Raw genomic sequence first — 24,074 nt, forward strand, 5'->3', positions numbered from 1 at the left:
ACGAGAACCGATCTCGACGAGTTCCGACCCAATCCGATTGGATCGAGTTTTTAAAAAAAATTCTGGTTTAGGTCGAGTTGGATCGGGTTTTTTAGAGGTTATGTTCGGATCGAGTTGGGTTCGGGTTTAGGGTGAAAAATATTCGACCCAATCCGACAAAAAAAATTACCTTATATATTTAGGGATAATGACAATAATACCTCTCTATATATTATTATTTTTAATTAAGTTTCTATTTTTATTGACTAAAATAATATTTTGTAATAAATATATTATTTCAGATTGGATTGAGTCAATTTCGGGTTTTATCTCAAAAAGTTAGGTCGGATTCATGTAGATGGAGAGTGTATATTTTCAGGTCGGGTCGAGTGGAATATAAATAATTTTTGGGTCGAGTCGGATTGATCAAAACCCGACCCGTGCCCATCTCTAGTTACGACATCATTGATTTAGGATTAATGGTGGCTTGCATATGATTAAGACATGGAACTGATTATGTTCTTTATCTTGTTCCCCAACTTCATTAATTAGCCATTGCTTTTAGAGAGAGAGAAAGAAAGAGAGATTTAATTGCTTGATCAAACGTTTGTTTTTTTATAATATTCTTGTGGGAATAAAATGAAGGGTAAACTAAATTAGTAGTCACTAAACTTTAGGGTGTGTATTAATTACCACATCGGGTTTTGAAACGTTTTAATTTTGACATTGGATTTTAGTTTATGTTTCAATTAGGACATTAGACTGGTAAATCATTAATGACGTAATGATATGATTGTTTCTTTCTTGCTTTTTTTCTATGGAAACCCATCAACTCCTTCGTGCTCAGTATTGATCAATGGTTACTTATCACCGATCGTCATTCATAGCAAGATCGATAATAAAATGTTTGTATTTCACTTATCTTTCTTATCATTAGATTGATTTTCTACAAAATTCACTTAAAATCATCGAAAATGCATCTAAATGTTTGACGTTTTAATGCTTCAATCTTCTTTGACGGTCATCCAATAAGACGAATTTCTAGGTATGTTGTTTGTGTCCTTGAAATAATATTTCTCTCACCATTTATATTTTTGAACGAACACCTCAAACCTCCAACAATTGTGGATTTTTTGTGTTCATTTTTGTGAGTTGTAAAGATATTTTACGAAAATTTAAACTAATAAAATGGAAAGATTGATGAGATAAATTCTTCGATATTTAGAGTGATCGCAAAAAAAAAGTCAGAGAAAGATGATTTTCCGATGATGGGGAAGGATGAAAAAATCACTACTTATGATGACGAATGTAATATTACATGTTGATATTGACAATAAAATTATCATAAAACAATAATAAAAAAATGAGAATATACAAATTTCTTGTGAAAAACCCTAAACAAGTAAAATCACATACAAATGAAGAGAAGTTTTAGTAATAAAAAGTCGAAAGACGCTATAAACATAATGCGTTTTTGGAAAGACACGACGATCACGGTGTGTTTTTATTTTGTTTATATGGTAATTATGACATTCCAACTGCATGAAAAATGGGAAACAATGAGGAAGACGCGTTGTGTTTTTGACGTCTTTCCCGACACTATAACGACTATCTCAAAAAATAATTTCGATAAAACCTTATGCGAGCCAATTATTTTTCCAATGTCCCATGCGGGCAATTTTGCCCTGAAATTGGAATCACACAACTCTGACCAAAAAGACGATAATATATAATAAATAAATAATATTTTAATTTCCACGTCACTATTCAGCTGTCATAATAAAAACTTCAACATCAACTACGACAAGGTATTATAAATCCCATGCTCTTCGACATCAACTGCCAAATCTATGTTCTAAGCATAAGCAAATCTCATATACAGTTATAAATTGACATTTATGTGGATGAAATTCGTCAGGTCGACGTGAAAAGTAATTTTTTTAATAAAATAGTAATTAATTTAAATATTATAAAATTTTTTTTTTTAAAAAAAATAGAATTCATCACGTCGAAATGACGAGTTCCACTAGAATTAAAAATAACTAGTCGTTGGGCGCAACTTTTGAATTTTTTAAAGTATAACCGTTGAAACCCGTCACATCAACGTGATGAGTTTTATCGAATTTTATTTAAAAAATAATTTTTAAAATGGTTTAATACAAAATAATAATAAAAATTATTACAAACTAATACAATCTATAAAAAAATATTTATATTTTTCTAATTCTTGACGATGTCAGAGGAAACTCAATCGGGACTACTGTAATTGACGTTAAAAACCCGACCCATGTTCATCCAGGCTCCCATCTCATTTGTACCGGAGGAAAATGCTTTCAAAATGCAAGGAGCCATCTATCTAAGTCCATGTTAAAGGTTTCTTCTACTTTTTAGGTCTTTAGATGTGTTCGTCTGTTTTATTCCACAGCTTTACTATCCACTCATTCCTCCATGATCGTTGCCATACATATTCTTAATCGGGATGTATTCGATTTGGTTCGATTTTTTACTAAAAATTAAACTGAACCGTAATAAATGGTTTTTTTAAAAATTTAAACCGAAACCGAATGGATAAAAAAACAAAATATGTGAAATCGGTCTTTTCGGTTCGGTAATGCGGTTTTTCATAAACCGAAAATATTATTAGATTTAGGGGTTTTTTTTGTATTTACTTTAATTGGCCATTTGGGCTTACCGCATATGGATAAGGGTAAGTGGGTAACCGGCTGGACTGACTCAAATTGTTTAGTTCGGTTAAAATATGGAACAAATGGGTTTCATATGGAAACCCAAACCGAACCGAATTAAAAAATTTGAATGTTTAAACCAACTCGAAACCGAACTGTATAAGATCAATCCGAACCGTTTTACTTGGTTCGTTTCGATTTTTCAGTTTTCTCGGTTTCGTTGCTCAACCCTAATTCTTAGTATCCAACCACCTTTTTCTAGAGGAGACAAGATGATTCTTGTCGAATTTCTGAACAGATAAACGAACATTGATCTTCAAATTAAACATTCGAGATTTATGTATCGGAGTTATATTATATAGAAAGCACACATAACACATATATTATCTATGATTTTGGATAGATTGAAAGCGAAAAATATGAGTGTTTCTTAAGAATCTTTGCCTCAATGGTCTGTCTTTCTAACACACTTGTTGATCATGTCTCAAACATGTCCCAAAGAAGACAAACATATACCCAAACCCTCCTTTTCCAAACATCAATATAAACATCAATATAAAGAATTTTGCACGAATTAAGTGACTTCAGTGGTAAAGGAATTGTTATTATTTTATGAGATCCCGAGTTCGAGCACTAAAAATGTCAGGGGTGTGAGCGTTTAATGTTAAATGATCGAAAGTTATCTCTAAACATATATGTGATTATCCTAGATTAATAATATATATATATATATATAAATAAATAAATGTAAATTTACTTTAATTCAATAGATATCGTTAGAGATGGGCATGGGACCCGAACCCGATGGGTTGCGACCTGATCCGATCGGTTTTTTTAATTTCAGGTCGGGTCGGATTCGGATTTAGGGTAAAAATACCCAGTCCAAAAAAATACAATTTTATCTAATATATTTAGGAATAATTACAATAATACCCCTCTATATATATTTTTTTCAATTAAATCACTATTTTATTAATAAAAATGTTATTTTATTATTATTTCTGATCGGGTCGGATCGGATTCGAATTTTATCTCAAAAAATCGGGTCAGGTGAAGGGTATATATTTTGGATTGGGTCAGATCGGGTGAAGGATGTAAAATTTTCGGGTCAACTCGATTCAAACCCGACCCATGTCCATCCCTGGATATTGTGTAACTGGATATTGTTACTACACAATAGGAGAATGTGAGATTAAACATGTTTCAATGCTTAACATTTTCCAATTTAACGATATAATAACCAAAGTAGGAACAATTCAAAAGTTACCTATCATGTTATTATTATTAAGGCTAAATGCTCAAGTCGAGATCAAATATTTTAGGGAAGGCTTATATAATATTTTTTTTCTTTATTAGTCAGAGTATTTATTCTAAGGAGTTTCAGTTATTTGATAATGAAAGTTTAAATACCCTTACAGACGTCGTGTTTAAATTCGAGACTTTTAAAGATAACAATCATTCCTCTAACCACTAAGGTTATTTAATTCGTACTTACATAAGTCCTAAATCTTTCAAAATGATCAAGCAAAAATTAAATTTATTCAAATAACTCATATAAGAGTTAAAGCCTTTTAAAATGAATAAATTTAAGGGTAAACGACACATTTAATACTTAAATTATCAATTTTAACTCATTTTAGTACCTAAACTTTAAAAAAAATTTCAAAATCATACCTAACATTTAGTTTTTGTTTCATTTTATACTCGCCGTTAAAAACTTAAAACATTTAGTATCTAAACTATTAGTTTGGTCCGTTTTACCACCTAAACTTTTAATTATTTCAAAACTTAACGTTAAATTTTGAATGTAGGTACTGATATAAAACAAAAACTAAATTTAGGTATGATTTTAGAAGAAGAAAAATAAAAGTTTAAGTACTAAAATGGATCAAAACTGATAGTTTAAGTACTAAACGGATAATTTACCCTAAATTTAAGTTAGATGTTCGAACAAAAAAGCTTGAACCAACAAAATGAACCGGCCCAAACGCCGAACGGTCTAAGAACAACAACTCTTCGAAAACGACGTCATTTCACTCTTATGTTTTCCTTCCATTGTTCCTTTGGAAAATGAAAGTCAAGAAGATATTTTCCCTTCAATTTAATTCCGTTTTCCCTAAAAAAGGGGATCATTTATCTGTCCCGTTTAACTTTTTAGTTCTAGGGTTTGGTTTATTCAGGTGGCCGTTGAAGGAGGAGGGATCTAATGGCCGCGGTACAAGGGATGGACCCGGCGGTGCTAGACGATATAATCAGACGGCTGACGGAAGTCCAATCAGCCAGGCCAGGGAAACAAGTGCAATTATCCGAATCCGAGATCAAGCAGCTTTGCGTTGCTTCAAAAGACATCTTCTCTCAACAGCCGAATTTGCTTGAACTCGAAGCACCCATCAAAATTTGTGGTAATTTTCTTTTGGTGGTTTAATTTTTAACTTTAGGAATAGAATTTGAGCTTTATGTTTCGTTGGGGGGTTTTTTATTAGAAAGTATTTTGTGGGTTTTGAAGGAAAGCTGAGGGTTTTTTATAAGTAATATTAGGTTGTGATAGATTGGTAAAGGTTGCATTTTTGTAAGTGTTGAATAAATAGTTTTCAGTGAATATGATTCTTTTGGTTTTTTAATGGGGTTTTAATATTATAGATTTCTGAACCAGATAAAGATGAAGTTCACCTTTTTAAAACCGTAATTTACCTCTCTTTTTAGATGGAAAGGTGGAGGAATTTGGGTTGCTGTTGTTTTCTTTTTAACTGTTTGATTGCTGGAAGCTGTAGAAAAATATATTTGAAGCAATTGAAATGATATAGTCTGCATATGGCATCTGCAAATTTAATTGTAAACTTGAATGAATTGAGGCGTGCACCTAGGCTCGACTGTGCCTTAGCAATATAAAACAAAAGCGCGCTTTCAGGCGAGCCCTGTTTCATAAGACGCCTGCTTTTTATAGAAAAATATGTGTGAAGCAATTGAAATGATATAGTCTGCGTATGGCATCTGCAAATTTAATTGTAAACTTGAATGGACTGAGGCGTGCACCTAGGCTCGACTGTGCCTTAGCAATATAAAACAAAAGCGCCCTTTCAGGCGAGCCCTATTTCATAAGACGCCTGCTTTTTTGTGAGGTCAATAGGCATAAAAAAAAAGCCTGCCCGATTGAATCTCTCTTTAATTTGTTCTATTTTCACTTTTTTTCATTTGATATACCTTTAATAGTAAGAGAGGGATAATATCGAAACCTATGCTTCTCAATATATGACCATTCAACTTCAAACATTGACTGTAAGGAAATCATGCATTTTAACTAAATAAAATGCTTTTTTTAGGTAAACTAGAGCACACTTTAGAGTTTATCATATATCTACACACATATATGTACACACAGAGACTTGTAAAAACTCGCATATGTGTGTGTGTACTTACAGATATACCTATTGCAGTTCACTTCAATGAGCCTACTTCTTTCTTTGTCCTATGTGCCTGAGACAATATAAGGGTTCTAGTGCCTAGAGTGTGCCTTGCACCATTGACAACACTGCTACCATCATTTTCCTGTATTTTATTGATTCTTACTGTAAAATTTTTGTTTCTCTTTTAGGTGACATACATGGGCAATATAGTGATTTGTTAAGGCTGTTTGAGTATGGGGGTTTTCCACCTCATGCCAATTACCTATTTCTAGGCGACTATGTGGATCGTGGCAAGCAGAGTTTGGAAACGATATGTCTTTTACTTGCTTATAAGATAAAGTATCCGGAGAACTTTTTTCTATTGCGAGGAAACCATGAATGTGCATCTATTAATCGGATATATGGATTTTATGATGAATGCAAGCGACGGTTTAATGTGAGACTTTGGAAAAGCTTTACTGATTGTTTTAACTGCCTTCCCGTGGCTGCTCTTATAGACGACAAAATATTGTGTATGCATGGTGGTCTTTCCCCTGACTTGACAAACCTGGATCAAATTAGAAACTTATCTCGACCAACTGCAATTCCTGACACCGGTTTGCTGTGTGATTTGCTTTGGTCTGACCCTGATAGAGAGGTGAAAGGATGGGGAATGAATGACAGAGGAGTTTCATACACCTTTGGTCCAGACAAGGTGTCTGAATTCTTGGCAAAGCATGATTTAGATCTTGTCTGCCGTGCACATCAGGTTGTTGACTTAACTAGGCTTTCCCATTATTGTGTTTAATGATGTTCTATTTTGAAGTTAAGCTGGTTATTTTTGTGCAGGTTGTGGAGGATGGTTACGAATTCTTTGCTGATAGGCAACTTGTTACAATATTTTCAGCACCCAACTATTGTGGTGAATTTGATAATGCTGGTGCAATGATGAGTGTCGATGACAACCTGATGTGTTCTTTCCAGATTCTCAAGCCAGCAGAGAAAAAAGCAAAGTTCATGTCCACTAAAATGTAATGGTTGCAGCTATCAACATATAATGGCGTGCAAGTCTCTACGAAGGTCAGCTAAATAAAGTTGTATCTTTTATTGATTTTGATGATTTTCTTTGTCATATCCTCTTCATTATTAGTGGTTGTTACTTCCCTCAGGATGGTATTAGAACTTAGAAGCTTTAGCATTTTCAGGTATCTCGTGCAGTCTGAATACGTTTATGATGTTATTTAAATAATTGTAATCATAAGCTTTTAGGTGGAAACAATATTGAATCGTCGTTATCATAAAGCACTTTTTGTCAAACCAATCTAGAAACGCTCATGATATTTTTTGATGGTCCAAGTTTAGAAACTAAAGAAAATACCTTCTTTGATCACCCTCTTTCTCTCTCTTAAGATTCAGGCCATAGGATTCTCCCTGGATCACATCAAAATAGAGAAAAGACAAAAAGGGCTTCTAATCGAGAAGAATGGAAGTGATTTTCTTTCTATGGTATAACTTAGTGATCAGCCCCTATCCTCAGTATCCACTTTCCCGATTGCCTGCTTTCTTCTCCTTCAATGTCCTCCTCTTCTGTCCGGTGTGAGAGTATTGATGATCGGTAATGTGTTTTGTAGTTTTGTTAGTCGGAATACAGCACAAGAAGAAAATGGATGTTTTTCTCTTTAAATCCATATGATGCTATTGCTTATTATAATTGTTAATTATGTTTCTCATTTTTTATATATCAGTCTTTGCTATTCATCCGATTAAACGACAAAACAACTATCAGTGCTACTTTGTATTATTAACCGTTTCTCTTTTTCTCTAATGTAGTTATCCTTATCAGTCCCAAAAATGGTTGAAACTGAAGATTGCAGGCTCCGAACTCTTGCCAGAGAGATGTAAGCGACGCCTTTGTGGACACCGTTTTGTAGGGTAAAAACGTTTCGAGTCTGCTTTCGTGTAGCATAACCCGCAACTCTATATTTTTCTTTATAGCAGCTAATCTGCTGTGCATGTATAGATATATCTGGTCTGGCAGCTCATAGGTGTGCTCCGAGTTGTTGGAACAAATAAAAAGAATGTGGCCGTGTTCGTCCTTGAAACGGTTTTTCGTACCTCTCGGACTATTCACTGATTGAGTTGTCTGTATGGATATATATAATTAGGTGCAATCAAATGTTATGAGATGATTAGCTGCAATTTAGAGCCTTGTGCAATCAAATGTTTGTAGGGTAAAAACGTTCTTTTGAGGGAAGACGAGTAATATATCTTAAAATTGACTTAATTAGATAATTGTTATATGAGATAATGTTTAAATTAGTATTCTATTTGTTGCCCTAGTCTTCTTTTTCCTTTAATTTTGTGCCGCTTGCCTTCTCCTTTGTTTTTGTTGGTCAGCGACAGGCACCGGCTTTGGTACTGGTTGTCGACTGTCAGTATTTATTATTTTTATTTTTATATTGTATATTTGTTTTTTTTTCAAAATTAATAGTTTTGTCTTATGACACGTTTTGATAAGTTTTCATCTATTTTTTGATACGTTTTTATCTAGGGATAGAAATGAGACTTGTACCTGATGGATTTTGACTTAACCCGACCCGATCGGGTTGAATTTCATATTTTTTTAATTGGGTATCGATTGGGTTTTTTGGAGGTTATGTTCGGGTCGAGTCAAGTTTTGGTTTAGTGTAAAAAATATTTGACCTGACCCGACCTGGGAAAAATGTAATTTTAACTTATATATTTATGGATAATTGTAATAATAGTCTTTCATATATTATTTTTTAATTAAATCCTTATTTCTATTAAATAAAAATAATATTTTTTAATAAATATATTATTTTAGGTCACTTTTGAATTTTATCTCAAAAAATAGGGTTGGGTCTGGGTTGGGTGGAGGTATATCTTTTTCGGGTCGGTCGAGAATGAAAAATTATCGGGTTGGGTTTCAGTTAACCCAACCCATGTGTATCCCTATTTTTATCTATCTTTTGACATGTTTCGGTTCTTTTTATATGTTATTTGTTCGACTTTCTTGTTTAATTTTATTAGAGATGAATTTGACTTCGTCTCGACTACTATCTTGTTTTAGATCTTCGAATGAATTTGGATATGTGGTTTGTGTTTAGAGATAATTTTCTTACAACGCTCAATTCTGATTCGCGGATTTCTGTGATCTTTCAGAAGTTTGATCCATGTCATGATTCGCTTTCCGATAAATTTATATCTATTCACATCTTTATTTTGTTTGAAATTATTGGATGAGTTTTTAACATTTTCATTGTATGGCCTTTATATGATCTTAAATGACTAATTTTATGTTAATTATTATATGAAATATTCTAATTACGCGTTTAATTTACACTTATAGTTGTAAATCATCATTATAATTTAAATTTTTTTAAAGAAAATTAACAACTACTATGTACATAAAAAAGAAGAAAAGAAAAATGAGTGAACCAATCAACATGTATACATTTATAGTGGTAGTTGATTAAAATATTTTCTTTTTATTATTAAAGTGGATCTATAAATTTACTAACAATCAGTTGGTTTAGTGAGATGAAGTATTAGGTTCATTAAATAAGGTCAGGGGTTCGAATCCTGACGTTTGCGAATGGAGCAAACTGGTTGAGAGGGTGTCATCGCCTCTGTATTAATCGGTCAATAGATCATATACTAGTGATTAATTAAAAAAAAGTGAATCTATAAATTTAATTATTTCTAAATTATAAAACAATTAAAACTATAAAAGGAAATTTAATTAAACTCCATTAGTTTAATCACAACTTTTAAATTTATAAACTATAAATCATAAAGGACAAAGGAGCCCACACACTTCAAAATTTAGAAAGGAAAAAGATTAAAAATTGTTGGCCTCCTCGCTTTCTTTTGCTTTGACGTAGGGTTTACTTACTCTCCTCTTCTCTAACCACCAGATTCCAATTAATTTTCATTTCGGGCTTTCGTTTGAGTTTCAATTTTTTCCTGAGAAAATTATATGTTTCTTTTTACTTAAACAAGAGAGATTTACGATGAATCTATCGGATCCGTCGTCGGAGTTACTAGCAGCGAGTGGCGGCGACACCGTGAAGATCTTCGACATTAAGCTCGAACCGAACGATCCTTGCGTTTTGACTTACTCGCCTTCTCCGAGTTGCGTTGTCAACTCGGTTAAGTGGAACCACACTAGTAAGTTCTTCCATCCTTTTTGTTATTTTTAAAACGATTAACCTTTTTTTCCGCCTCACATTCCTGCTGTTACGATCTGTTCGGTTGCCGTAATTGTCTTATCTTTTTGCCTTTTTTTGAAAAAAAAGGTTAAAAAATATTTGAAATGATTGATTTATCGAGTTAAACGGGATAAGATCTTATTTTAATTTAATTATTTGCATTTAAAAGTTTAGAAGTTTGCTTAAGATGAATTTAGCAATTATACTGAGAAATTCAGTTCGGTTCTGTTTTGGTTTTACTTGTGTATAGCTATTTGAACTGATTCCAGCTGAGCAAATGTTATGGCAGATTTAGTGGTGGCGAGTGCTGGAGAGGATAAGAAGATATCCTTGTGGCGGAAAAATGGGCAGAGGATTGGGACAATTCCGGTTGATGGGAGTAATAGTGGAGATAACATTGAGGCAATCCTTCTCTACGATTCCTAAACTGTTGAAAATTGTTGAAATACTTATAGTTTGATTATTTGAAACATAAGTTTTTGGAGTGGGTCAGTGGGATATATTTTCATTTCTAGGTAGATCATGCATGTTAATTCCAAAATTGTTATGTTCTTTGTCCCTAACTGTGTTGTCGATGCTCTAAGGTCTATTAACTTCAATTACTTACATGTTGAAATAGAAGTTACCTATAGGATGTGCGATGTTGATTGGCAGCTGGTTTAAAGATTTTTTGGATGACGCTGGTTGTAGATTATTAAATCATGTTTTAAACTGAGCTTTTTTTTTATATATAATTTTGGGGTGAATACAAAGTAGTATATGTTCAAATACTTTCATCCATTTGATAATGAACGCTTGTACCCCTGGCATATGTGGTGCTTGAACTTGGGACCCCAATGGATAACAACAATCCTTTAACCACTGAGGTCACTTGGTTCGTGCATGTTTTAAATTGAGTTACTTATGAACAAAAGAGAGCAGTTTTAAATTCAATTGCTTTCTGAAGTTTCTCCTTTATCAATGTGAGCGTGTCGTGCAGTGCATTGTTGTTTGTAGTCTAGGAGTATAATGAACAAAATATAATTGTTCTTTCTGTCTATACAATCACATGTTTCTAGCATCAATGCTGGTAAGTAGCATGAGAGGAGGATGTGATTAAGTAGCATGGATGGGAATTGGGAATGCTTGCTTCAAACATTTAGTGCTTTGCATTCCTCTATAATGATGTTCATTTCCTCAAATTAGATGCTATAATGTTTTATGCCTAAAGAAGAAAAAGGTATGAGCTCTCATTTGGGAAACTAGAACCCACGAGGTTTTATGACTTGACCACCGAATTTATTATTCGTTGATGACACTTGATATTTCTAATTCGTTGATTTCATTCCTTAATTGGTTTACAAGGCTACCGGAATTTTAAGTAATTACTGCCATTGCCTTCCTAGTCAAATTTACAAAGCAGAATTTCCCTTATATTTGCAGGAGTCTATTTTAGCTATTAGCTTTAGCAACAAGGGATCCAGATACATATGTTCAGGGGGAAGTGGTCAAGTTGTAAGAATATGGGATTTGCAGCGGAAGCGTTGCATCAAATGGTTAAGGGGTCATACCAGCTCAATAACAGGTGTAATGTACAACTGCAAAGACGAGCACTTAGCTTCCATCAGCCTTAGTGGGGATCTAATACTTCACAACCTTGCTTCTGGGGCAAAGGCTGCTGAATTAAAAGATCCTGATGCACAGGTGTTTAGCTTGTTGCATTTGGGTGTTTATGTTAAGTTCTTATTCTTGTTTGCTAGCTAATTTTCCTTTGGTGGATTTTAAGACCAGGAACTAAAGGTGCTTGATTATTCGCGGATTAGTCGACACATTTTAGTGACTGCAGGTGATGATGGATCTGTCCATTTATGGGATACCACTGGTCGTAGCCCTAAGGTTCCCTTCTCTCTGACTCTCTTAATATTCTTGATGTTTAAAGCATATATGTAATCTACTGGCTTTTACAGGTTTCTTGGTTGAATCAGCATTCTGCTCCCACAGCTGGCATTAGTTTCTCACCCTCCAATGATAAGGTCTCAGTATTTCCTTTTTATTTCTTCTGTTCATTCTTTCAGGATTAGTTAAAGGAATACGCTGACCTTTTCTGGAAGGTTGAGATGAAGGAAACTTTTCTATGGTTAAGACATCTTTCAAAAATAGTTAAATATTTTGACATGTGAAGTCCCTTTTTCCTTTTTGACAGATAATTGCTAGTGTTGGGTTGGATAAGAAGCTATACACTTACGATTCAGGGTCTAGAAGACCATCAGCTTTCATTTCATACGAGGCACCTTTTTCTTCACTGGCATTTAGAGATGATGGTTGGACACTGGCAGCTGGCACCGGTAATGGTAGAGTGGTATTCTATGATATCAGGGGAAAACTACAGCCTTTCACTGTTCTTCGTGCTTATAGTAGTTCAGAGGTTGGTTATCTTTTGCTTTATGCATATCTTTTTTTTTTTGATAGGAATTGCAGGCCTCGTTAAAAACCTCCTTCATGATTAAAGGAGCTTATAGAGAAGCTCCTTAATCAGCGGAAGGAGGAAAAGAGTGCCTTAAGATTTTATTAACCATAGAAAGAACACGATACAACCAGGGAGCCACCCCCAATATGAACAAAACACCAAAAACAACCACCAACAATCCTACCAGAACCAGCCTAATCCAACAAAGCAACAACAACAGCCTAAAAAAGACTGGCCAAACAAAAAACCTAAACGAGGCCCGATAGTCACTCAATCAAACAAAACAACCAGAAAAAAAGCCAAGGGTGGCAGCTGACTAAAACCATAAAAGCCAACTTCTAACTCAAAGGCCACGGAGCTTTCACATGAAAAGAAAACAAAAAAAACACGCATATGGCCGCCTTTCCACCACATCACCACGTCTTGTTGGCTAAAGACCATCCGAACTTCCAGCTCCAGACAAAAAGCATAGTGTAGATCACCTGAACCTTCTACTCCTTCCCCCGCCATCGTCTTTCGACAATAGATACACTACTGCGCCATTAGACTCACAACCCAAATCTTTCCCAAAAGGCAAGGAATTGAACGTATCCTTCTGTTGAGACTGCCCAATGCTGGAAAATCAGATTCATAAGTGAATTGCCATAAAAACAGACACCTCTTCCTCCCAATGCACCTTACTCTGATGGCTCTTGCTTCGGGAACCCCTATACTTTCTTTTAGGAGCTGTAAAATTCCCTTGAAAAAATTGTTTAGATCTAAATTTGTTGCCAGAACCCACCTTAGGTCTCATGTACTGCCTTGCGATACCCTTTGGATTTACGAAAGCGTAGTTGTAACAACAGCCCTCGTGAATCCCTTCCTCCACCCCCTTATCTCAACCCGACCATCCAACATGGGGAAATCATTAAAATAATCCTTTGAGCCTACAAAAGCACATGCAGACTCACTATTTTTCCTAAAGGCAACTTCATTATCCCTCTCCACGTGAACCAACTGATCCACTTTATCCTTTAGGCTCACATCTTCCAATTCCTTTGACACTAAGAGACCATCCTGTATGGGAGAATTAATTAAAAAATCCTTACTCTCCACAAAACCACGTGCAGGCAAACAAGTGTCCTTAAAGACATCCACTGCTTCTCTCTCTGCATGCACCAACAATGTCTTGTGTTCCCCCACTCCCTCCATTTGGGAAAGAACCATCCTCTGATCCCCAACGTCGCTCCTCGGACCCATCATCAAAGCCTCTCCTATGTTCCTGTCCTCCACACCCTCACCCGATAGGATGCTGCCTCTAGCACTAGTCCCCAAACAGCAGAAAAAATTTCTTCATTCTCAGAACACCTCACGGCCTACTGCACCTCCGAAGAGTGAATGGAACTTCCAGCTTCTTCAGAACCCTCTTCCAGCTCAGGAAACTAGGCACCAACGAGCTCCCTCACCTTGGATAACGGGGATACGACTACCTCTTCAAAAGAAGACGACTCTACCCACTTAATAAAAATTCTGCACCATCCTAACAAGCTGTCTTTGAGAGTTGAGAATTTATTGTCGTCAACAGAACCAGCAATGGGAGCCACCATGTGACTAACATCCTTCCTTACATTGTTTCCCTCAACTGAATAAGGACCAGAGAACTTCTTCCTCCAGAAAACATCACGAGGAAGATATCTCGCCATGAATACTCTAATTTTGTTGCCTTGAATCCAAGATCTATCAACACAGTTGATAGCCTTCCTCGCATCCTCCAGTCTGGTGAAACGAACAAAACCAAACCTACTTCCTCCCTTGCTTCTTTTATTGGGGATGAAAGAATCCACCACCTCGCCATATTTATCGAAAAATAACCAAAGACCTTTGTAATGAAAACTCTCTGGAATGTTGAAAATGATCACAGTGACAGTTTTTCCCAACCGGAACTCTCACCTTACTCGCCATTAAGAGAAATGATAAGGAATGAAAATAGAAAAACTTATCTAAAACACCTGATTTTTAGAGAGAAGGAGGAGCTTCTCTCATTAAGTACTCCAAAATAGAGTTCTTTAAGTTATGCATATCTTTTTAATTTAAAAAGAAACCCAGGCCATGATAAGTTCTTCTAGTTTGCACTTGCTTTCTATTTTCCCATAAGAAATCTGAATTTGATATATAATTTTGAAGGGTATGTGTATAAAAGATGATGTTCTATAATGGAACTAATGACTTATAATGGGCTGTCTCTGCGTGCTTGTTTGTGCTAACTTCAAAGTGTTTTATGTAAATGGAAGTGTAAGTTTTATTCCTTTAATCATTTTAAATCCTAAGTGTTTATAGCATCTATCAGGCTGTTTCAAGTTTATGCTGGCAAAGATCAAAACCAGCCATTGTTAATGAGACTACTTGCACTGCTGAGACTGCTCTTTTGGGAGGTGCAATGGAGGATTCAGTTCTTATGCCCGACCCACTTCCATCTGTGACATCATCAAGCCTTTCATTATCCACAGCAGTTTCTGGTTCTCGTACCACTGGCCGTGCAGGTCCTGCAGCAGTATCTTCTCTTACTAGTAGTACTAGATCAGTGTCAGGCTCACTCAATCTGTCCTCTTCTCTTGACACACCAATTAGAAGCCATCTGTGGACAGGCGGAACACTGACAAGATTGCAAGCTCCTCGTTCTACATTCAATTTCAAGGATGATATGGAGGTATTCTCCCCTCTTGTGGATATTCATCCGATTACACCCTCACTGGATAAGCTGTGGGATGGTCACGATGGTGCAAAGAAAGAGCACCTACCCGCTGATAAGAAGCCTTCCTCCGTGATGTTTCCGTCTAGCAGGAGGTTCACTTTTGCTGATGATGGAGCCAGTGATCATCCAGTACTTGATTGGAAGTCCAGTTCAATGTCTCAACAGGTTTTACGCTTTTTGATATCTTATTTGGATGAGAGCAATGGATGGCATATTCATTTTGATTTTTCTGTATAAAATATCAATCTAAATCTTCTACTGAACTGTTGCTGATACATAATTTGGCTTTTTTAGTGAAGTTGCTATAATTTTTGGGTCTTTGTTGCACGTTACGATTTTGTATACGACTAATTTTTTCAGGATGACACAAAGTCTTTTACAGCATTGGGATCTACCCCTGCACCATCTTCCAAGAGTGAAGAGACTTCCATCACTCCTCCAGAAGCTTGGGGTGGTGAGAAGATGTCCGATAAATTTAGTCACCTTCGCCAGCTGCCATCTCGTTTTGGGATGCCAGCTTCTGGTGGTCTGACAACAAGCTCTATATATTCCGGACAAGATCAATCTTCATCGCTCAGTCAAGCAAGTATTAGCTCGGTAACAGCTTCTAACCTGAGCTATGAAAATCTGCGCACTAGAGACGTTTCATCAAATCAGGAGACCTCATTGGGATTACCTGAGCACTTCTCCTCAAGCTCCATGTCTGCTTTAGCTTTTGGTTCAAAAGGCACTACCGGAGCTGGCAGCCTTGACTCACCAAAACTAGCATCTTTTGCACTGCCTCGAAGGTTTTCAACATATGCCGAGAGAATTAGTACTACATCCGCTTTCAGTGACGGAACATCCCATTTGGTGGCTTCTCCGAAAACAAAGAAAACAGGAACTGAAACCAGGGAAGAGCTGTTTAACAGCCTGTTATCGAGGTCCGATTCATTGATTGCAGCGGAATCGGGAGTTCTTCCAGCTATGAATGTATGCAACCTGGTTTGGTTAAATAATTGCTCCTTTCTATATTTAGTTTCTCTATATACATTTGCTCTTAAGAGTGGAGGTCTTGGGAATCTCCCTGATTTCATAGTTTTCTTCCGACATGACGGCTCATCGGTTCTGAATATAACAGGGAGGAACATTACAACACCACAAAGCTCCTCAACAAGATCCCCAACAAGGAAGTAACTTCACTCTTCAGCTATTTCAACGTACTCTCGAAGAAACCCTCGATTCATTCCAGAAATCCATTCATGGAGACATGAGGAACCTACACATTGAAATATTACGACAATTTCACATGCAGGAGGTATTTGCCTATCATCCTTTTTTTCTTTGATATTGCTTCGGCTTTCAGCTGCTAACGTACCTGTTCCTCGGCTCTAATATTTTGTGGAAATTGTTGGACAGACGGAGATGTCCCGTGTGATGAGCTCCATGTTACAGAACCAGGCTGAACTGATGGAAGAGGTCAAGTCTCTCCGGAAAGAAAATCAGCAGCTGCGTCAATTGCTTTAAGTGCCTGACTAAACAGCATTCCCATGTCAGGTTAGTGAATCCCCTCTTTTGTTTCACGAGGAGGCCTGTCTTCTGTTAGATAAAAATTGGTTACGTATGTTGAGCTAAGATTTTTATTATTCTGAAACATGAATAGAAATGCTTCTCGGTTGATTGGAAATGAAGTTTTTAACGGGTAATTCTGCGGTATAACCTAAAATTTAAGGCTAAAAGTCGGAGTAAATTAGGTGTAACCGAAAATGTTTTAGAAAAAAAAATAATATTTTCGGTTTTAACAAAAAATGTTATATTTTTTTGTAATATTTTCGATTTCAACTAAACTGTTATATTTTTGTACATTTTCGGTTTTAACCTAAAATATTATTTTTTTTAATATTTTGGGTTGCTAACAAAAATGTTATCTTTTTCGTTACATTTTAGGTTACAATTACTAATAACGTAATATTTTTATATTATGTTAAACCTAATATATTTCTGATAACATTTTCAGTCGGTACTCGATTTTGGCTACTTTTAACCATAAATCAGGTGATAGACTTTCGCATTTTTAACAGGGTTATCTTACCCCAACTTAAAACTGTTAAAAGGAAATTTTAAAAATGATTTATTTATTTATTTTTATATAATTAAAAAAATATATAATTACTCGATTCATTTTTATTAAAACAAAATAAAATAAAAGAATTAAATAATCACAGCCGTCCATATGTCTGAACCCAACAATAAATCAACGGATTGCAACTCTTTAAATCATTGATCTCTTTTTAGCCATTCGAATTTGATTTGAGTATAGTATCTTTTTTATGTAGGGTTGGTATTTGAATCGAATGTGACGAGTTTCGAGTGATAAGGTCGAGTTTATAATGAAAAATATAATTTGATATTATATTATAATTATTTTTAGAGTAAATTATGCATTTAATACTTAAACTATTAGTTTTGATATGTTTTAGTACTTAAATTTTTGATTTTTTTTAAAATCATATTTAAAATTTAGTTTTTGTTTATTTTAGTACATTGTTGTTAAAAATTTTAGTTTTTGTTTTATTTTAGTATTTTATTCAAAATTTAGAGTTAAGCCAAAACTGATAGTTTAAACGCTTTAAGTTTTAAAGGGTGGGTATTAAAATGAAATAAAAATTAAACGTTAGACATGGTTTTGAAAAAAAATAAAGTTTAGATACTAAAATATATCAAAAATTAATAGTTTAAGTACTAAATACGTATTTATTCTTATTTTAATATATTTAGAGATTAATAATATTCTTTATATATATATATATATATTTAGGTCTCTATAATATTATAATTAGCTTCCCGACAAATGGTTTCCAATCCCCTACAATTCGAGTTAAAGCGCGAGAAGGTCCCATGGTGGATATGGGGTCAACGATGGATGCATTCAGCTTGACACACGTTTTCGGCAATGGTCTTTGGTTCATCTGATAATTCATACATGCACTTCCCATGACTGGTCAGACTCCAGTACGCCAAAATTTGGTAAAAATGGATGGGAATCAAACAATCAGTCAACGTGATTGTCTTGTGTGACTAAATGATGCCACATCAATTGATTTAATGTGTTATATTAGTATTTTGTTACCCGATCGTTAACAACATTATAAATTAATAATTTATTTTTGAAACATCAATGACAAAAAGAGAAACTCAAAATTCAATGTTATTGGGCCATGGCCCAAACATCATTCTTTCTTTGTTTTAATACTCCCTTTAACTAAAAAAAACATTTCATTATATATATTTATTAAAATAAAAATGATTTTATAAAAAAAATTAAAAATAACTACAAAGAGGCAATTATGGACATAATGACAAAGTCACTACTCAACTTTTGCATAAATGACAGTTTTGTCTCTTATTTTTTTTAACATTGGCATAATAACAAAATTAGCCTCTAATATTTACCAAAATGGTCATTTTACCCTATATTCTATTTTTTGGAGCATTTTAGCCCCCAATATTTTATTTTAGGGCAAAAAGTCACCTAATGGAAAAATAATCACTTTGGTCCTTGTTTTTATGGAACTTTTAACTCTTAACATTTCATTTTATGTTAAAAGGTCTCTATTTTGGAGTATTAGTCGTTGCGTTAACTAATGGTTTCCATCTATAGAGGGGGTTTTTGTCTCAAAGTGAAACATTGGGGTTAAAATGCTCAAAAAAATAATATGGGTCAAAATGAATATTTTGGTAAATGTTGGGGACTATTTTTGATGTTATATTGTTAGTATTTTACCCTAATTTTTTAATTTTAGTCCAAACAAACTTTATTAGATGAATACAGTTAATTAACTAATGATCAAATCACGTTACTAAAGTAACAATTTTATATATGTTCAATTGATAATATAAAACATTCAATGAATATATGTATTATTTAGGGATCCCTTTTCTTTATCAATCCACACTTATAAAGAAATATGGAATATCCCCACTTTTTAGCCTAAAGCTAGTCTTTATACTTTATTTGTTAAAAAAATATAAATATAAAATTAATAAGTTTTACATTAATTTATAGTTATTAAATTTAAATAAATAAATAATTTATATTGAATTAAAATTTATAATTCAGAAATAATTTTTTTAATTCACAATAAAATAATATTTTTTATTTTTAAGGTTAGAGTTTAAGATTTTTAGTAGAATTTTTGGATTTAAGATTTATGATTTGGGTAAAAAGAATATTATTTTACTGTGAGTTAAAACATATTTATTTATGTATTATAAATTTTAATTAAATTTAAGGCATTTATATATTTTATTCTAATGACTATAAATTAATGTAAAATTATTAATTTTATATAGTATAAGCGTATCATGTCTATATATATATATATAAGTATAGTTTTTAATAAATTATTAATAATTTAGATATTATATATTAAAAAGATTTTTTTTAAAGCAAGTAGGCCCATTATTAAACCCAAATCATTTGAACCTCGCTGGAAAACAGAAAAAAAGCAACAAACGCGTGATCCTCAACGCTCCAAGAAAAGGCGCGTACGAACAGATAGCTTTCAGTTGTGTATCGTTGATCCGTCGAGTATTTCGATATCTTCCTCCCCTCGCCGTCTCCGTTGCTTCCGATATAGGGCAAAACGCATCGTTTTCCCCAATTTTTCTTCAAGAAAATCACACTTTCTGTTCATTTCTTGATTCGATCTCTTATTTTTCAATGGATGATTCATCGTCGTATTCAAATCTTCCAACCAGTCATTTACTCGGCTCAGTTCCAGTAATTCCTCTTAATTTTTACGATTTTTTATTGATTTTTTCGAATTTAATTGTTAGGATTCGGCATTTTAGCGTAATTTGATTTCGATTTTCATCCGGATTTCAGTCTGTTATAAATGAAGAAAAGAAGGCCTCATTTGCAGGTACTTTTGTTATTTTGGAGAAGTTTGTTTAGATTAATTGCGAATTTGTTTACATTAATTATAAATTAAAATTGTGCAGTTCCTGAAGCGAATATTCAATATTTCCCTCCGAATAATGGCAGCGGAGGAAGTAGAGGCCGAGGTTATCAAACTCTTGAAGCTCCAACTGGTATATTGAACTTTATTCATTTATCGATCTTTTTTCTTTTTCAGTTATGAAATGTTATGATGAAATTGGAAATCTGCTACGTTTGAATGATCAGTGTCTTGAAGAGTGGCTATCGTAAGGAAAATTTGTTATTGGTGTTAACTGAAAGAAAGAGAAGCTTTTCAAAGTAATGGCATTTAGGTTGAAGTATTGGGAGATTTGATCTTTGAACTAAGTGGATCTTCTTTTTGGAAGTTAAATCTGGTATCTTAGGAAAAGTTATCAAGCAAGGTTTATGTTTTCGACACCCTTTAAATTTGAATGGGGAGAATACATTGCATTCGTTGCCTTCTATTTTTGTGGTCACCGATTTTCATTTTGTAAAATGCAGTCCATGGTGAATGTTATTAAAAGGATGATTCAGTATCTTCATACAGTTGATGTAGCCAATATCTCGATCACTTCCAAAAGAAACCTTCACATGATGCATATACCTTTTGTGGTTTTGTTTATGTTTGTGTGTGTGTGTCTTATCATTCCTTGAGTACTCTCTTTCTTTATTTTTTTGATTGTGTGCCCCTCTTCGGACTAAGGAACACAGACCATTGATTATTCATTCATGTTCTAAAACACCTTAGCCTTAGGATATTGTGGTTAAGTTACTATCATCTGCATTGCTGTCTGTTGTAATTCACTCACGGTAACATTTTAATGCTTTTATTTAGTGTAATTGAAGGAATGTTTCTACCCCTTTGTCTATCATATGCAGAAAGCCTTGAACAACAGCCACCAAAAAACTGGAAGGGAGTGTTTAATATCTCATCATACACACAGTATTTTAACGTGGATACAGATGTTGTGATAAACAGGCTGATCAGTTCGTTTTATCCTACTGGTGGAGATTTTTTCAGCAAGATTGATGCTAACCCTGATCTGTGAGTATGCTTCCCCTTCCCCTCTTGATCTGTGAGTCTCATTTAGGCTTTGCTTGGTACGAAGGATGTAAATGAGGAAGGATGGAAAATTTGTTTACCAAATGGTTGAGATTCAAAGTAATAAATTCTCAACCTTTTGATTAACAAATTTTCCATCCTTCATACCAAGCAAAGCCTAAATGAGACATGCTAAGCTGTTTGCATCAAAGCTTCATTTGTCTTGATTTTTGTCTTATATTTAGGTATGGGCATATCTGGATCACAACTACATTGGTCTTCATGCTTTCTTCCTTTGGAAACTTTGCCACGTACCTTATGAAAAAGCGTACCGATGGCACTACTTCTTGGAGCTTTGATGTTGGCTATGTAAATGTAGCAGCTTCTGGAATCTACGGTTATGCAGTTGTGGTGCCACTGGCATTTTACTTCTTGCTTCAATATCTGGGTTCAAATGCTAGCCTTATACGATTTTGGTGCATGTGGGGTTATTCTCTCTCCATTTTCATTCCAACTGCGGTAAGTTTAAAGGTCCAAATTAGTCTTTAACTTGCCATTGAAGATTTGAAGTCCAACAGCTATCTCCTTTTTAATTATTCTCTATTTCTATGGATGACGGGAATTGCATATTCATCGATGCTTCTGGGGTTCTTTTAAACTGGTGATCACATATAGATTTCTATTTTTGTATCATTTTGGAGCTCAAATATATTGATCATAATTTCTTTTACAATCATCTGACTGTACTATATGACATATTTGCAGTTCCTACTGCTTATTCCAGTGGAGTTTCTCCGATGGATGATTATACTAATCGCTGGTATGGCCTCGTCATGCTTTGTTTACTTGAATTTAAGATCTTATATCGAGGGGGTGAACGACCTTACAATTATGGTGGTTGCTGCATTCTTGTTGCAAATGGCCCTTGCAATCTTCATCAAGGTCTGGTTCTTTCCCTAAACCACACTAAGTCATCATGTATGATCTTAACTCTGCTGTGGATTCTCTATTACCAGGAGTTATGCAAAATGAGTTTAGTTTGAGCGAAATTCCCATCGAAGAAAAGTTTGTTTTTCTCTTTTGGAATTCGTTGATTGGCGAGTGTTAGCAATATTGAAACATGAAACAGGAGTGAGATTTAGGAGTCAATGCTTTCGGTGAGGTTTTGCGTTGCCACTAATTCGATTTCGGAGTCTGGTTGATCTAATTGACGAGGTTTTGTTGGCCTATAACTTTTGGAAATAGTAATACTCTCTCTTGCACATGGTTATGGAAATATAGGTTGTCATGGTCTTCATTTGTTAACTGTAATTGTTACCTATCATCGTAAAACAATTTTTTGTGTCGAACTCCTATGAAATACAAACAATAACTAGCATGAAGTTACTAGGTAGACGCTCTCGTTTGCCCGTTTATGATATTTTGGTCGGTAAGTGGAATGCATTAGCCGTCCGTTCTTCGGTCCGGCAACCAGGGTCAGATATGGTTAAGCCAGCATTCTTAAGACCAAAGAGTTGGAGCAGGAGAACTTGATACGTGCTTAATTGCAAGGTATACGTCTATCCCATATCCAAAAGCACGTGAGGTTTCCTTGTGGGATTGATATGGATCTTGATATGTGCTTAATTGTACAAACCAATTAGCCTCCGGTTCACCCCGAATGAACCGTCGATTCCTGGTTCGACCAGTTGGTTTGATCCGGCTCTTATAACCGCCAAATTGTAAACCCATCCCATTTAAAACCGTCAACTAAACTAATTTTTTTTATTAATCTAGGGTGTTTATTAGTGGTAGTTTATTGATCACTAAAGTTAATAAACTTCCACTTTGATTTTCAAAATTAGAGAACTTTCATTGAAGTCATCATCGTTAAGAAAAACTTTTATTTTGGTCACTAAAACATCGAACATATTTGTATGTTATTTTCTTTGATAAATTAATATCATCCAATAAGATAACAACATGTGTCATCTTATTGATAAAATAATAAGGACAGTATGAATAACTTGGGTGAGATCAAACTTAGGACCCCAATGCAAGGTCTAACCACTAAACTATACCCAAATTAACTTGTTAACCTTAAAAAAAACAATATGTAGGTTATACTCGACTAAAATTAATCACAATTATTTTAGAAAATATATATTATTTATAATATTAATTTTAAAATATTATATATATATATAACATTAATTATAAAGCATAATGGAACAAACTAATAATTATAATAATAATATAGTCAAAATTAATTATAAAACCCCAACCTAACCCAAAAACTGGAGTTCACGTAGTTAGTATTAATATATAGTCAGAATTGATAGGACCAGTCGAGCAGAGGAGGATTCCTCTGGCCTCCAATTTTGGAAAAATTGCTATTTGGATACTTCAATATTTCAAATTTTCGTTAGTTTTTATATTTTTTTCTGAATATCTTTAATTATATTCACTTTTAAACTTTTAAATTTTTTCATAAAACCACAATTAAAGTACATAAATTGTCCCCCGACTATAAGATACTAATTTGTTAAGTTTCTCGACTATTAAAAGTTAAAAAATGGTCCTCTGACTATAGAGTGTTGCTTTATTGAGTTATTCGACTATTAACAGTTACAGAATGGTCATCTAACTATTCATT

At 34.2% G+C, this 24,074-nt stretch overlaps 3 protein-coding genes across 9 annotated transcripts; all 3 read left to right on the forward strand.

Annotated features, from left to right (window-relative positions):
- The first annotated feature begins 4,784 nt into the window (after positions 1-4,784).
- Positions 4,785-8,143, forward strand: LOC120156373 (serine/threonine-protein phosphatase PP1 isozyme 4-like). 3 transcript variants are annotated; one of them, XM_039167690.1, is made up of 4 exons: positions 4,785-5,065; positions 6,256-6,815; positions 6,896-7,126; positions 7,877-8,143. In XM_039167690.1, exons 1-3 carry the CDS (start codon positions 4,870-4,872, stop codon positions 7,079-7,081), a joined length of 942 nt encoding a protein of 313 aa, XP_039023621.1. In that variant the 5' UTR covers positions 4,785-4,869; the 3' UTR covers positions 7,082-7,126; positions 7,877-8,143. The 3 variants fall into 3 exon arrangements, with proteins under 3 accessions (XP_039023621.1, XP_039023622.1, XP_039023620.1); XM_039167691.1 differs by lacking the exon at positions 7,877-8,143 and adding an exon at positions 7,457-7,621; XM_039167689.1 differs by lacking the exon at positions 7,877-8,143 and adding an exon at positions 7,463-7,504.
- Positions 8,144-9,477: 1,334 nt separating this feature from the next.
- LOC120156372 (protein YIPF1 homolog) lies at positions 9,478-22,788 on the forward strand. Of its 3 annotated transcripts, XM_039167686.1 has the most exons (7): positions 9,478-9,496; positions 20,092-20,217; positions 20,323-20,359; positions 20,439-20,528; positions 21,244-21,442; positions 21,685-21,958; positions 22,205-22,788. In XM_039167686.1, the coding sequence occupies exons 2-7, from the start codon at positions 20,158-20,160 to the stop codon at positions 22,397-22,399; spliced, it is 855 nt and encodes a 284-aa protein (XP_039023617.1). In that variant the 5' UTR covers positions 9,478-9,496; positions 20,092-20,157; the 3' UTR covers positions 22,400-22,788. The 3 variants fall into 3 exon arrangements, with proteins under 3 accessions (XP_039023617.1, XP_039023618.1, XP_039023619.1); XM_039167687.1 differs by lacking the exon at positions 9,478-9,496 and having other exon boundaries at positions 21,277-21,442; XM_039167688.1 differs by lacking the exons at positions 9,478-9,496; positions 20,323-20,359.
- Positions 9,977-18,496, forward strand: LOC120156371 (protein NEDD1-like). Of its 3 annotated transcripts, none has more exons than XM_039167684.1 (11): positions 9,977-10,237; positions 10,568-10,680; positions 11,701-11,961; positions 12,049-12,153; positions 12,225-12,290; positions 12,461-12,682; positions 15,051-15,620; positions 15,816-16,427; positions 16,576-16,752; positions 16,854-16,991; positions 18,253-18,496. In XM_039167684.1, exons 1-10 carry the CDS (start codon positions 10,081-10,083, stop codon positions 16,959-16,961), a joined length of 2,391 nt encoding a protein of 796 aa, XP_039023615.1. In that variant the 5' UTR covers positions 9,977-10,080; the 3' UTR covers positions 16,962-16,991; positions 18,253-18,496. The 3 variants fall into 3 exon arrangements, with proteins under 3 accessions (XP_039023615.1, XP_039023616.1, XP_039023614.1); XM_039167685.1 differs by lacking the exon at positions 18,253-18,496 and adding an exon at positions 17,098-17,117; XM_039167683.1 differs by lacking the exon at positions 18,253-18,496 and having other exon boundaries at positions 16,854-17,081.
- Positions 22,789-24,074: the final 1,286 nt, after the last annotated feature.

Source organism: Hibiscus syriacus, unplaced genomic scaffold, assembly GCF_006381635.1.
Source record: "Hibiscus syriacus cultivar Baekdansim isolate YM2019G1 unplaced genomic scaffold, ASM638163v2 tig00111215_pilon, whole genome shotgun sequence".
Taxonomy (NCBI): domain Eukaryota; kingdom Viridiplantae; phylum Streptophyta; class Magnoliopsida; order Malvales; family Malvaceae; genus Hibiscus; species Hibiscus syriacus.